Source organism: Camellia sinensis, chromosome 13, assembly GCF_055761805.1.
Source record: "Camellia sinensis isolate YWXY chromosome 13, ASM5576180v1, whole genome shotgun sequence".
Taxonomy (NCBI): Eukaryota; Viridiplantae; Streptophyta; class Magnoliopsida; order Ericales; family Theaceae; genus Camellia; species Camellia sinensis.
Window position 1 is genome coordinate 62,710,309 of NC_138973.1, and position 16,033 is coordinate 62,726,341.

Sequence of the window (16,033 nt, forward strand, 5' to 3'; positions counted from 1 at the left end):
GCGCTTTAGCTAATACTGCTGCTGAGTTAAGTTGGATTTCCATGCTACTTACTGAAATGGGTATTTCTTCTCCTACTACCCCCATTCTCTGGTGTGATAACCTCTCTGCAATAGCTCTAGCTTCCAATCCTGTCTTCCACACACGTTCAAAGCATATCGAAATCGATTGTCATTTCGTCCGTGATAAGGTGCTCACTAAACAGTTTCAGTTGCAATATATTCCCACGATTGATCAGCTTGCTGATCTGTTTACTAAACCTTTAAGTGTCTCTCGGTTTCAATATCTCAAATCCAAGCTCATGGTTCTTGATCACCCCATCAGCTTGCCGGGGAATATTGAAGACTCTAAACTGAAGCAGAATAGCAGTTCAACTGCTTCAACTGATTCTGTTATAACCAAAGCTGCAACGGATTCTGTTATAGCAGCCACACCACCAACTGATTCTGTTATATCAGCTATACCAAGAAGATTCCCGAAGCTTCTACCATCTCAGTCTTATAGTTCTGTTGTAACAACTTAAAAGCTTACATACAAGTTTATAAATAGGATTGTAAAGTAACATTCTGATGTATCTTGGAATAAGAAAATATAATTCAAAAGGTTCTTACATTTCTTCATTTAGTCCTAAAAGTTTTTTTATAGACTGAAAGGTCCCATTACAATGTTAATAACATCAGATACAATGTTAATAACATCAGAGTCATGTTACAAACATTGGATTTCAAACATCTAATGTTCATCAAATTTCAATAATGTTTGAAAATATAGGATGAAAAACATCTAATGTTCATCAGATTTCAATAAATTTTGAAATTATAGAATGAAACATCAGATTATTTACATCATTCACATCATGTTGATGTAAAAATGGGACTAAATGGAGCATAAGAAAACTTTTAAGACTAAATGGTTCAACGTTTCAAAAACTAGGACTTATGGGTAAATTTTCCATACTTTAAAATCCAATACAAAAGATATGTTTTTTAATAAATAAAATTATAGTATTTTTTTTTTTAATGGGATCTCCTAATTGAATAAATCCCACTCCAGACCACCCCTCCTAACTTATTCAGAAACCCTGAATTTTTTTTTATAAGCAATGATTAGGATGAATATGGTTGTTTATGAATTTAGACTCTGTTTGAAATTTAATTCAAAGTGAAAAATATATATAAGTTTTTTTTTTGGTCACTTTTCCCTTAATTTTTTGTTTCTCTATGTAGTAGTCATGTCCAAGGATTCCAAATAAAAGAGGAATCGAATAAAATTTTACTAATTTCTCCTCTTTATTTAGGAACAAATGTTACATGCACATAAAATTATGAATCTGAGTCACACACTTATGGTGAGGTTGTCTGGGGACCCGTAGCATAGCTGTTGATAAAAGCCAAGGCATTACTTGTCAAATGCTCAACGATCAAAACTTGCGTCCCGACTTTAGTCTTGACTTGCCCACTTGCTTTCTTCGAAAAGCCATCCAAGCAAGTATCAAAATCTGTAAATGCAGCACTAACAAAAGTCTGAATATCATTAATTTGTCCACCAAAGTTGGGGTCTCCAAAATTAGTATTAGCTATCTCTTTCAAGGAACGGCTGAGCTCATCCGCTGAGTCGCCCGATAGTTCAACACAGTCAGCTAGGGCTGAAGCCTCCACGGGGCTCAGGCCCGGACTCTTTGACAGCTTTGTCATGAAATTTGAGGTTGCTTGGGCGGCTGAGAGGGTAACAGAGATGGCAAAGGTGGCTAAGTTTTTGCGGCTAGTTTTGATTTTGTCCGCAAAGATTGAGAGGGAGTCGTAGCATAATTGAGGGTACAATGTGATGGTACATGATTTTTTGATGAAGTCTGTGTTTGCATTTGTGGGTATTGGCTTATTGGCTAAGCAAGAGGGCATGTAGGCAGTGAATTGAAGGAGAATGAAAAGAGTTGTTAGTGCATGGGAAAGAAATGAACCTTCCATCTCTCTTTCTCTCTCTGTGCAAGATTGATGGGTTAAGTTGGGAACTATGAAGAAGTCAAGGAGGGTAGGACCCAATTTATAGGATGGCTTAAGGGTAAGCTATTAATTAGTTTCTCTAGGTTTGTTATAATTTTAAATTGTGATGCTATATGCATTAATTGTTATATTAATTACTGTATCAATATATGTTATGATATTATTATTTCAAAATTATGACTTCACCTATTATACAAATTACTAATACACAAAATTTTTAAAATTATGTCACATTTTCTGTTAGTACACTAATTGGTGTGCCAATTGGTGCATATAGCATTATTTAATTTTAAAATGTGATATTTTGATTTAAAATTTTTCTATGTAAGATTTTAATGTCACATTTATGGCCCATCTTGAGACTTTGATTTTTAGTCAAAAAGTCAAAAAATAACTACGAGTTATTACATTACTATCTATACTTTTTTATACGTTTTTTCGTAAAAATTTAAAGAGCCAACTAAAACTATTATATACTTTTATTTTTACCATTTTACGTAATATTAACCACATCATTTGATATTAGGGTTGGGTATAAAGTTATTCGATCCGCAAAAACCGCCCAACTTGAATCGCTTGCACCTATTTGGGCAGTTTGCATGATTATTAGGGTCAGATGTGGCTTAGGATTTTTCTGTTTTGCGGGTTGTGGGCCCGCATTTGTATATATATATATATATATATTTTAAATTTGGACTATCAAATTTTCTTGTAAATTTTTTAAGCGTGTAATCCTAATCTTCTCTCTCTCACTCACTTTAATCTGATTATTAAACATGTAGGCTCTAACATTATAACATTATAATAGTGTCACACACTGCCTTGTTTAAAATACTTATTATTCAATTGAAATTTTTTAAATTTTTTTACAAATCTAGTTATGTGATTTTCTTTTTCTATGTTACTTTTTATTTAATTTTCATTCTATTTTTTGTAATCCAGCTTTAATAGAGGATAGAGTTGAACCTCCCGCAATCAAAAATATTTAAAAAATGAGAAAAAAAACAAGTTGAAAAATAATTTTTTAAAGGAAAAAGCTTAATCCGCAAACCGTCTACAACCGTTCGCACATCCGTGAACCATATCCTCACAAACCACAATCTGCATTGCGGGCGGTTGCGGGTTCAAGTTTTTTCAACCCGCAAACATGTGGGCGGGTCCAAACCGCAAATTGAATCGTCAAAAACCGATCCGCGAACACCCCTATTTGATAGACCCATTTTTTATGCACACGAGACTTAAAAATATTTTCTAGTTGACTTTTGTTATCCAAGCTAAAAAATTAGACATACTTTCTATACCCAGTGATGTGTCAAGAAGATGATTGGTTGATTGGTTGATAACCAATCATCTTCTTGACACATCACTGCGTCTAGGAAATAGGTCTAAAAAGTGGAATTGTATAACATTTTCCTTTTTATTTTTATATTTTAGAATTAGAATAGTGCTATTCAAACCAAAAAATTAGACTTACCTTTCAAATCCAATGATCAATCAACCAATCACTTTTATGTATTATTTCTCTCTCATATTTTCTTTAATTATCAACTAATCATATTACTTACACATTATTAGGTCTAGAAAATGAATTTAAAAAGTGGACTTGTATATCATTTTTCTTAGAATTAATATTTGATTAGGAATATTATAATTTATAATTATTATAGTTAATATTTGATTGGTATAGAATAGTATATCATTATTATATTTCCTCATCCATATTATATTTCCTCATCTAGCTTTTGCTATTTTCTGTTTTTTATTTTATGAGAATTAATATATTTTCCTTTTTAGATATGCTTAACTAAGTAAGAATATGTGTGTATATATTATTTTCAAATTTTCTTAATTAATAAGAATTCTCTTAATATAAATAAATATGAGTCTTATGCCAGGCAATACGGTTTATATTTAATTAATAAAAATTGAGAGTTTTTTTAATATTCTTCGCACTTAGAGAGAGTATCTCTAATTCGGATTTGTTTGTGATTCGATGTTATTATTTGCTCTTCTTTTTAATATGCTTCCATGCATCAATTTTACTTCAACTCTAATATTTTTGTGGAACATATTAGATAATGCAAATGTGCATGAACACATAAAAGTTTAACAGAATGGAACACAAATCTGACACAAATGGTGAGTCACACATATGTAGAGTCCAATCCACCACATGTGGGATTTACCCTATGTTTTATAGTTGAGTCACATGTGCACTTAAATTTACTATAAATAATATGATTAATGTCATGTGTTATGTTAGATGATACTCAAATATAATTATCACGACATTATTCTTTTCATGATTATGTTGACAAAAACTAGCTATATGCATTTGGAATCCAGATGTCTTTCATGGCAGTGGATTCAGATGGAGTAGCTGGTGGGCTAGTATGCATTTGGAATCCAGATGTCTTTCAGATGCAAGATTGCTGCTCAAACAAGAATTTCATTATTCTGTCAGGTACTCTCTATTATAGCTTTGAATGTGTTATAGTCAATGTATATGGCCCTGATGATAGTGTTATAAGGAGGAGGGTATGGGATATCTAGATTAAATCAGTTATATGAAAAACCTTGGTGTTAGGGGGGTGATTTTAATGAAATTATGTGTGTATCTAAAATGAAGGGATGTTCTAGTAGAGATAGGGGTATGAGAGAGTTTAATGAGCTAATTGACAATCTAGAAGTGTGTGATATTTCAATGATGGGAAAAAAATTCACCTTGTGTAACTCACAGGAAGGAGAGAAGTGGAGTAGGATCGATACGTTCTTGTTCAGTCCGGAGTGGATGCATAAGTTTAATTTTAAACTATGGAGGTTACCAAGAAGAATCTCAGATCATTGCCCTATTTTGCTTATGGAAGATGAGAGGGATTGAGGTCCAAAGCCATTTAGATTTCTTAATGCTTGGTCCTTGCATCCAAATTTCTTAGCCATTGTGGAGAAAGCTTGGGTTGAAATTACTGTGGTGGGTTGGGCTGGTTTCAAATGCCTAAGGAAACTCCAAGCACTTCAATTGGCCTTGAAAAAATGGAATAATGAGGTTTTTGGAAATGTGGAATTTAATCTCAAGCTTCTTGAGGCGAAACTACACATGCTTGATTGGGCAGCTAAAGAAAGATCTCTGATTGAGACAGAGCTAGCTAGAAGAAGGGAGGCAAAAGAAGAGGCTTGGAAATTGAGTAGAATGGTGGAATGGATATGGGTGCAAAAATCCAGAACTAATTGGGCATTAAAAGGGGACAGAAATACAAATTTTTTTTCCATATTATGGCTTATTCCAGGAGCAGTAAGAATGCATTGTGTTCAATCAATGTGGATGGGGTTATGAAGGAAGAACTTGAAGATATTAGGGATGAAGTCTTGCAGTATTTCAGAAATCATTTTACTGAATATTGGCCTAGTAAACCAAGCCTATCTGGTCCTTTTAAGTCCATTGGGGGAGCTGAGGCTAGAGATGCATTAGAAGCTGAATTTGCTGAAGCAGAAATAATAACAGCAGTAAAGAACTGTGAAGGGAATAAGGCACCTGGACTTGATGGGTTCAATTTGATGATGTTTCAGAAATATTGATTGACAATTAAGGGTGATGTGATAAAATTTATGAAGGAATTCTGCTAAAACTATATATTAGTAGATGGAATTAATAGTTCTTTTGTGGCTTTGATTCCAAAATCTGATAACCCTTCTTGTCTTAATGACTTTAGGCCTATTAGTCTCATAGGTTCTTTGTACAAAATTCTCGCAAAAGTTTTATCAAACAGGATGAAGAAAGTAATGTCAAGTATTATTAGTGAATCTCAATCAGCATTCATTGGGGGAAGAAATATTTTGGATAGAGCATAAATTGCGAATGAAATAGTTGATGGTTAGAAGAAGAAACAGAAGAAAGGCATTGTACTAAAACTGGATTTTGAGAAAGCCTATGATTCTATTAACTAAGATTTCCTCTTCTCTATGCTTTCAAATTTTGGGTTTGGCAATAAATGGATCAGTTGGATTACAGAGTGTATATCATTAGTAAAATTTTCTATCTTGGTAAATGGTTCACCCACATCTGAGTTTAATCCTTAGAGAGGGCTGAGACAAGGTGGTTGAGGGTCCCAATATTCTGTTGGTGAGAGCTCTGTAGAGGGGGTTGATTAAAGGGGTAGTGGCAGGATCAAATGATTTTAGGATCACCCATCTCTAGTTTGCAGATGACACAATATTATTTTGTGAGGCAGAATAGGAGGAGATTGTTGCTATCAAAAGGATTTTGAGGTGTTTTGAAGTATTATCTGGGCTGAAGATTAATTAGCATAACAGTGTGGTATGTAAGGTTGGGATTGATAATGATCTTACTAAAGAGTTTGCTACCAAATTGAATTGCCTCCACCAAAGTCTACCATTAAGATACTTGGAGCTGTCATTAGGAGCTAGTCCAAGAAAAAGGAGGACATGGTAACCAGTGATTGATAAATGCAAACAAAAGTTGGCTTCTTGCAAGAGGAGGTTCATAGCCTTTGCTAGTAGATTGACATTGACAAAATATGTGCTATCTAGTTTACCAATCTATTACTTATCTTTGTTTAAGATGCTAGAAGGAGTTGCAAAAGAAATAGACAAAATTCAATCTAGATTCTTGTGGGAAGCTGATGAGCTTAGAAGGAAAATTCATCTGGTCAGTTGGGAGAAGATTTCACAGAGTAAAAGTCAAGGAGGCTTAGGAATTAAGACAATCAGACTTATGAATAATTGTCTTCTTTTGAAGTGGTGGTGGAAGTTTGGCTTTGAAAATGATGCATTGTGGAAGCAGGTGATCTGCAGCAAATACAATGAGGCTGGAAGGGGATGGTGGCCACTACCTTTTGTAAATTCCAAGTCTTCTCAGATCTGGAAAGGTATTATGGGTGTTGTCTGCTCTAGACCTAAACTGGTTGACTTTTTCAAAAGCAAAATAAGTCTAGTTATTGGGGATGGGAGGAGAACTCATTTTTGGAAGGACAATTGGATTGGCAATGTCTGTTTGAAAGAGGAATTTCCTAGACTGTATTCCATATCAATGGCAAAGCTGAATCTGTGAATTTGGTGCTTAGTATGAGGAATGGGTTTGTTGAGGGAAATTTATGTTTTAGAAGATTCCTTTTCCAGTGGGAGGTAGAGGATTTGAGGAGGTTATATGAGATATTAGTCAATGCACCTACTTTTAGGGAAGGGACAAATGATATGTTGAAATGGGATGCAGATACATCAGGGCTATTCTCTATTGCTTCTGCATATAAGTGATGTAAGAGCATCTCCAATCATATGTTATTGCTATTGCTATAATTTGACAATGAATAGTGTTATTTTGTCAAATTATAGCAATGATGCTCCAATGGTCATTTGCTATTTTAACAAATCTCAACCAACTTTCCCTTCAAATTTGTAGGTATTGTTTGGATATCGGTTTTTCAACCATTTTATTTTTGTTTATTTTTTGTCTTTTGTGACATTTTTTTACCTGTTTGTTAAAAAGATTATATATTTATATTATTCTCAACTAAACAAATATAAAAAATTTAAAAAAAATGAAAAATTGGAAAAACAATTAAACATAATTCACCCCACCAAAAAAATATATTAGTCAAATATATTATCTTTTATCTTTTTATTTTATCTTTTACCTTTTTATTGCTTTCATTTGAAAAAAATATATTTATTTTTTTATTATACTTTATTGAGAAATTTAAATTATACTAAAAATTAGTCAACATTATATATTGCAAAAATAAAATTACATTTTGTGTAGTAGAAAATACTCAAAAACAAAAAACAAACAAAAATAAAAAAAAACATGAAATTTCATTACAATGGCTCCTTTTATAAAAAAAAATAATATTACATTTTGTTTTTTTTTTTTTTTTTAAGGACAAAAAAGCCTTTTGTGTTTCCAAGGCACCATCACTACCATCCACGTACCCATTCACAAACAATTGAGATGCAATATCTAGAATCATCCTTGCATTCCATTCCAAGACAAAACATATCTGTCTCCCTCTCTTCCAAATCAAACGGAAGTCAACTCTCTTCACTCTCTCTCTCACTCTCCAAAGATCAACCTTCTGACCTCTGATTCTACTCCTTTGACCCTCTCCGAGATGCTTATTCCAACTCCGGCTTCTTCTCCGGCGCCGGATCTTGCTCTGCCAAGTACACGATGGGTCCAGTTCTCAGCTCGACCTCGTTCCTCGAATCTCCTGTTCTTCTCTCAAACATGAAGGTTAGGTCTTCTTCGAATCTCTCACTAGTACCTTCAATTTCAGTACCTGTTCTCCTCTTCAATATATTTTTTTTCTTTATGTCTTGCTTAAAATTTATTAAAAATAGACAATAGCTATTCAATAGCAACATTTATATATATATATTTGAATTTTTGTATTGGTGAAATTTGTATGGGAAAGTTGGTGAATTTGGTGATTATTTTTAGTAATTGGTGAATTCTGTTTTAAATAAAATGGTGAATTTCGTTTTTTTTTTTTTTTTTTTTAAAATTTAAACATTCTGGAAAAGTCCAACTGAAAGGGAAGGATAGAAGGAAGGAATGAAGAAATCAGTTGGTTTTTGGGTGACTTGGCAGATTTGGCAACTGCCAAAGTAGCTGCCAAATTTGGCAACTGATTTGGCAGCTGCTATAGCATGCCATTGGAGAAGCCATTTTTGCCCAAGTTGCTATATTATGGCTTTGGCAGCTCTTTTAGCAATCCGTTGCAGATGCTCTAAGTTGAGTTTTGTAAACAATAGTAAAATAGCAGATTTCATTTGGAAGAATGTCTCTCCACCCAAGGTTCAGTTCTTTGATTGGTTAGCTTGGAAAGGAAGGATTAAGACATCAAGTAATCTCCAAAAAATTGGAGTTCTCACTGATGTTATTGATATTAGATGTATTTTCTATAAAGGAGAGGTGGAGAGTGTAAACCATGTGCTATTGTTTTGCCACTTTACTTGGAAGATTTGATCTAGAATTTTAAACTGGTAGGGTATACAGTGGGTAATGCCCGGGTCTGTCAATAGCCTTTTAAACTGATGCACTGGTATTAAGCTAAAAAACTAGAAGAAAATGATCTGGAGAGCAATTCCCCTGGTTGTGCTATGGTCGATTTGGAAGCAAAGAAATGATAGTATCTTCAACAATGCTATAGACACCCCATTTTTGACCGACCTTAAGACTCAGACGTCACCAATTGAGCTCTCGGTGATGTTGCATTTTGTGCTTGTTCTGAGGTTACGGAGTTTCGGCTGCGAGCCTTGCCTCCGGACTTCGGAGCTCTTTTGTGCTTTGCCTCGGTTTATGAACCGGGTCCTATTTTCTCTGTTTTCTCTTGCCAAAGGAAGGGAGAGGTCTCGTAGACCATCTCTCAGTGGCCGTAGGCTACGCTTCGTGGTCGTAGGCCATTTTTCCCGTTTGGAGTCCAGTTTTCGATTTTCGGAGCCGTCGGCCGTGTGCCTCGGTTCGGGACCGCTTAACTACCTCCGTTTGCTCCGGTTTTTGGCACACACCTTATTTCCTCCCTTTAGAGGGACACTGTCGCCCGGGAGACCACCTTCGTGGTCATACGCCACTTTCGGTACCTAACAGCCTGTTTTCGGGGCCCTAAACCACCAGTTTTGGCCCCCGAACCTTTGTTTTCCATCCGTCTTGGTCCATTTTTGGTAGGGATCCTATTTTCATTGCTAGGGAGGTGGTAGGATGGTGGGAGGCCACCTTTTCCCCTAAAAAACCAGTTTTCTCATTTTCTCTCTCCAAAAGCCGATTTTTCTGACAGAAAGCTGGTTTTTCTCACTTTTGAGCCACAATTTCTGGCTTTTCATACCATCATTGTGTTGTGCTCATCTGGGAGGCCACCAATATGGGTAGGCCGACCAGTAATTCTTCTTGACCCTTTTGAACCCCTCTAAAAAGCTAGTTTTTCTCTCTCCTGAGTCACATTTTCTGATTTTTTACCACACAGCTGTATTCTACTCATCTGGGAGGCCACCTTTCTGGGTAGGCCGACTAACAATTTTGCTTGACCCTTTTGACCCCTGGTCGGCCGACCAGGGGGAGTGGCCGGCCGGCCACCTTAGCTAGTCGGCCAGCTTTCTGCTTTTTGCTCTCCTCAAGTGTGTTCCAACTGTGCCAGCTGTTTTGCACTTGACCCACTGTCCGGGGGTTTTGTCCCTGTTTTGGTCCTTAAAAGGGGGTTTTGACCCCTTTGCTTGGTTGGTAAGAGGAATTGGCCCCTTTGGTCAAGCTTCTTGAGGAAGCTTGACCCTTTTTGGTCTAGCTTCTTCAAGAAGCTTGACCCCTTTGGTTAAGCTTCCTTTAGAAGCTTTGAACCTCTCTCTTGGCTTCTCCAAGAAGCCTTACTTCTCTCCCTCTATATAACCAGCCCTCCATCTCATTTTGCAAGGGTTAGAAAATTTTGGTAAGGGCTTACACACTCCATCCTCCATAGCCTTTTTCTCCAAGCTCCAAATCCTAATATTCTTGGCCATTCTACACTACAACTCCTAGCCTACCACCCCCACCATCCATTCCAGCCCCTTGAAGCTGATTTTTAGAGGTTGAAGGTTCACCAACTTGGTCCAGAAGCTGCTCGAAACCTACTCTCCAAGGGTAAGTGCCTACTTCCCCTAAACTCACATTTTTTTGCATGATTGGTTAGCCTTATTTGAAAGCATTTTTGGGCTTCGACCCAAACTGTAAAGTGTCTTATTTTGACCCCCTCTTCAACTTTGTTTAAGGGAACTTTGCTGTTTGAGGTCATTTACTTCCCCTTATCCTCTATCTCTCTTTTAGGGCTATTTTTGCATCCTATTTTAGCCTTACTTGTGAGCATTTTCGAGATTTTCTATAAACTGGAAAAAGTCTTGTTTTTACATATTCTTTAAGTTTTGTTAAGGTCCTATTTCCGTTTGGGGTCATCTTCCCCCTATGCATGCTTCATCCCTTCATGATTAAGGCTATGCATTAGAGCACTTGCATTGGCCATGGTTTGGCCTCTTAGCCACAGAAATCCAGTGAATTTTCAGTGGCTTAGATGCATTTTTGAGGGCCAAAATTAAAGGGGGGTGACCCTCTCTCTCCTTGTCTTGTTTGGGGGTCTTTTGGGCCTTCCAAAGGGACCCTATTTTGCATGCATTGAAGTCATGTTTCAGGCCTCATTCTGAGGGTTTTAAGGTCTGCCTAAGCTCTGTCAAGAGCCCATTTTGTCATATTTTATGTCTATGATGCATGTATAGAGCAATCCCATTCAAGGCCTTTCAAAGGGGTCTTTCTTTGCATGTTTCCAAGACTGATTTCAGGCCCTTTTTGGTGAGTTTTAGGGCTGTCATATTTGATTTCCAAAGTTGGTTTTGCTATGCTAAGTGTCCATCATATATGTGTTGAGTAACCCCTTGCATGCCCTTTCAAAGGAGCTCATCATTTTCGCACATGTTGGTTGCATTTCAGTGGTTATTTGGGCATATTTTGTCATGTTTTATTCACTGTTTTTGGCTGGTTTGATGAGTTCTCATACGCTTCATATACATGCCATGTAAACCATGCTTGCTAGCCAAATTTGCATGCTATTTTAGTCCATCATGTTAGCACTTTTTGGCCATGCTTTAAACTAGAAATGTGCATGTTTTGGGACTGCCTTGGCTCTGTCTTTGTACTTCATGGCCAAATAATGCTTGCTTTGCATAGTTATAATTCAATACATGTGCCTAACTTTGAGTTTCGGGGCTTATTTCATGCATCGGGTGCCATATTTCCATGTTTCGGGACCATTTAGCATCATGTTTCAGTGCTGAAAATTACATGTTTGTATGCCATCTTTCATCCCTTACCATGCCTTGGTAAAGTGGCATTTTATGCCTTAGGTTCGGTCCTCGGTGCACGCATTTCGGTTGTCTCTTTTCCATCTCATGGCCACTGATGTGAGTGTGGCTGAGGTACACTCATGTTGGTGTAAGTTCATCGTGCATTGTGTATGCCATTTCAGTCCATAGCATTGCGTACATTAGGTTGCATGTTAGAGCATTGTGTATGCCATGTTACATCGAGCATTGTGTATGCTATTTCATAGCATTGCGTATGCTAGGTTGTATGTTAGTCGCATTGTGTATGCTATCTCATTTGCATTGTGTTTGGGATAGGGGTTAGCCCAAGCATGGGAAACGAGAGACGTTTCGTACTCCGAGTGACGGAACGTGTCTTAATTCCCGGTCGCTGACACTCCGGATTACCCATGATGGAGTTTAGGTCTTGTTGCGTTTATATGTGCATTCATTTCACATCGAGTCGTGCAATTCGACTCCTCGACCATCATGCATCGAGATGCGTGATTAGTGGCACGAGGATCGAGGACTACACTCCCTGAAGAGTAGTCATGCATACATATGTGAAAATACTTTGCTGTGCCCCTTTCTTGCTCTCTGTTGCAGCAAATAAAAAATCAGCAGCTTTCTAAAGCCTTGCACAGCATTCCGGCATGAATTGCAAACAGAGGCGAATCGGGGCATCGCAATGGATTTTCGCGCAAGGCAACTCGAGCATGTATCTTTCATCATTCGGAACAGAGCTGAGGCGGTCCATGGGTTTGCATGCTAATTTACTTGCTTTCCTAGTTAAATTGTTAATTAATTAGGGTTTTGTACTTATTCAGACCGTAATTATTATTCGGACTATATTATTTATTCGGACCCTCCGAGCGAGGGCACAATTGTAATAAGTATGCGTGCGTGTGATGTATGTCTTCCAACCTCACGTCTTTCTCCTTTTATTTACCAACTTATGATGGTTAGATTAGGGCATATTTCAATTAGCATACTTATGCTTGCATGTTTGCATCATTCGTCTGTATTGCATGCATCGGGCTCGGCGCATCATACTAACTGCATTGTATTTCAATTCCGAGTTGAATACTTGTTAGAGCATCTCCAATGGAGCTGCTATATCAGTTGCCAAAGCTAAAAAATGACAGGAATGACAAAAATGAATCTCCAACGGTCTGCTATTTCACTTGCCAAAGATGGCAGATGCCATATGTGTTCTCAAATTTGGCAAGTGAAATGGTAGATGCCAACCTTGCCAGATCAGCAAAATCAACAGGAATTTGGCACCAAATTCGGTTGAGAAAACAACAGAATTAATCCAGTAGGGAAGCTATTTACCAAAATCAAACCCAATTTTCACAATCAAGCAAATTTCAGAACGAAATTGACAAAACACATGAAGACAGATCGTATATATATATATGATCAAAATCAAACCCAAAACATATATATATATATATATATGATCAAACCCATGAAGCCATAGCAGACCGTATATATATATATGATCAAAATCAAACCCAAAACACATGCACAGATTTTTGATGGAGATCAAAACACATGAACACAGATTTTTTTTATGAAGATCAACACAGATCAAAACATATATATATATATATATATATATGCAGACAGATCAAAACATATATGTATATAGATGAAGATCGTACCAGAGACGAAGAGTACACAGATCGGTGGGAGACAGAGTCAAACCAAAGAGAGAGGGTTCCGATCTTGGAGGAGAAGGGGAAGATCGGGTTCGATCATGGAGGAGATCATGGAGGAGAAGGGTTCCGATCTCGAAGGACATCATGAAGGAGGGGGTTCCGATCTTGGAGAAGAAGAGGAGATTGGGTTCCGATCTTGTGCTCTATTTGGTTTGTGCTCTGTTTGATTTCAGCCATGGAGAAGGAGAAAAAGTGAGAATGAGAGGGAGTGGAAGAGCCGTGGAGGAGATGAGAGTGAGGAGAGTGAGAAATTGTAAATAGATGTATGGCAAAATAGTGATGCCTTAGTGTAAATAAAGAGCTGTTCGACTCTGTTTGGTTTGTTCAACAAAAAAAAAAAAAAATTGAAATTATTTTTTACAACGCGACTCTTTAAACGACTATTTGCCCAACGGTAATATATTTTATTTCTATAAATTGAAACATTCCATGCCACTTTTATTTCACACAAATATTTACATTTAATTTTTCTTTTCTCTTCTCTTCTTTGAATCTGATTTCACAACAAACCTCTCAAATTATTTTCTTTTTAGTGTTTTCATCCAATCGTTATGGAAGGTTCATCAAAAACAAAGAGAGAAAAATCATTCACCATTGAAGAAGATATGGCAATTTGTAAATCTTGGTGTCACATTTCGGAAGACCCAATTGTTGGCAATTCGCAATCGTATGCTCACCTTTGGGGGAGAATTTCCGAAAATTTTTGCCTGCTTCAGAATGATCAGTCTAGAACACAAGTGTCTATTCAATCTCGATGGGGTATAATCATGAAATGTTCTAACAAATTTCGGGGATGTTTAGCTCAAGTTGAAAATCTTCACCCAAGTGGGATTTCTCAAGTTGATATAGCAAGTTTTTATTTTCAATTATTATGTTTAGTTTTTTATTCTGGTATCGTATAAAAATTACGTAATTAAATAATGTTTCAATTTTTTTGAAACAGATGCTTTAAGCAAAACTGTTATACCATCAAGATGAAAACAAACATTTCGCTTTTGAACATTGTTGGCCAATATTGCAAGACAATATCAGGTGGCAAGATGTGAAAATGAAAATGATAGATAGCTGAATATGAAAATGATAGGTAGGTGAATATGAAAATTGTAGAAATCTTATGTTATATTTATAGAGAAAATTGTGAGTGGGTGAATTATGGATGGTTGTTGGATGGGTGGATGAATAATGGGTGGTTGTTGGGTGGGTAGATGAATAATGGATGGTTGTTGGGTAGGTGGATGAATAATGGGTGGTTGTTGGGTGGGTGGATGAATAATGTGTGGTTGTTGGGTGGGTGAATGAATAATTGATGGTTGTTGGGTGGGTGGATGTGAGTGAATGAATGTTGGGTTAATAATGGATGGTTGTTGGTGGTTGGTGGTTGGTGGGTAATTGGTGAAAAATTTATTTTTTTATGTGTAGTTAAAAAAATTTATTAAATATGTAGTGGTATATTTTTTGGTGGGGTGAATTAATAATATATATATATATATATATATATTTTTTTTTTTTTCCAATTTTTCATTTTTTTAAATTTTTTATATTTGTCTAGATGAGAATAATATAAATATATAATTTTTTTAACAAACAGGTAAAAAAATGTCACAAAAGACAAAAAATAAATAAAAATAAAATCACAAAAAATCTATATCCAAACAACACCTACAAACTTGGAGGGAAAGTTGGTTGGGATTTGCCAAAAAAAGCAAATGACCATTGGAGCACCATTGTTATAATTTGGCAAAATAACACTATTTATTACCAAATTATAGCAATAGCAACCCCAATATAGCAATAACCATTGGAGATGCTCTTAGTTGTAGCATTTCACATGCCATCCTTAGAATAGTCGAGCCTACTATAGTTACATTTTGCATGTGTTGCATTAAGCATTTCTGTATATTTAGGATCATGCATGATTTCTAATCAGCTTCTGTTTTGGCTTGGAGTACTCGGTAAGTGTTTATGCTTTAGCATCCTTGCATGTGCGTGAGTGACTGCCATGATAGCATGCTTACCATGAGGCTATGTGCTTATGTGATATACCTGCCTGAATGCCTGTGGGTGAAGGTTGAATTATCTGAATTGGAATAATGCATTGACTGTGAGTTTTAAGCCTACTTGAGAGTAGCAAATCACCCTGTTTTCTAAGCCCACCCGAGGGTGGCAAAATCTGCATTTTAAGCCTACTTGCTAGTAGCAAACCATTTTTAAAACAAACATGAAATGCTTTGTTCCAATTCGGGCGATCCAGTCTATACTTGTATGCTGTGCGCATCACGTAGTAAGTCTAGGCTAATAACCGGAATAAGAACGCATAATGTTTTCAAAACTCAATATCATGGTTAGTAGAGGCCGATCTTTGATTGGGCGAGCGGGGGTGCTCACGAAGTGACCTTCCCCAATCGTACCCAAGTTCCCGAGCCGAGGCAACTTTGGTGATGACGGACACGTGGCCTTAGGCACGAGTCAGGGTTTCCTAA

The 16,033-nt window shown here is 36.6% G+C and overlaps 1 protein-coding gene across 1 annotated transcript; it reads right to left on the reverse strand.

The window, feature by feature from the left end:
• Window positions 1-1,341: 1,341 nt before the first annotated feature.
• LOC114271971 (21 kDa protein) lies at window positions 1,342-1,965 on the reverse strand. The gene has a single exon (XM_028213649.2). It carries the CDS (start codon window positions 1,960-1,962, stop codon window positions 1,342-1,344), a length of 621 nt encoding a protein of 206 aa, XP_028069450.2. The 5' UTR covers window positions 1,963-1,965.
• Between the last annotated feature and the right edge of the window lie 14,068 nt (window positions 1,966-16,033).

What these genes read in the sequence shown, in the direction of transcription:
- LOC114271971 (XM_028213649.2), bottom strand. Translation starts at nt 1,962, where the DNA reads ATGGAAGGTTCATTTCTTTCCCATGCACTAACAACTCTTTTCATTCTC.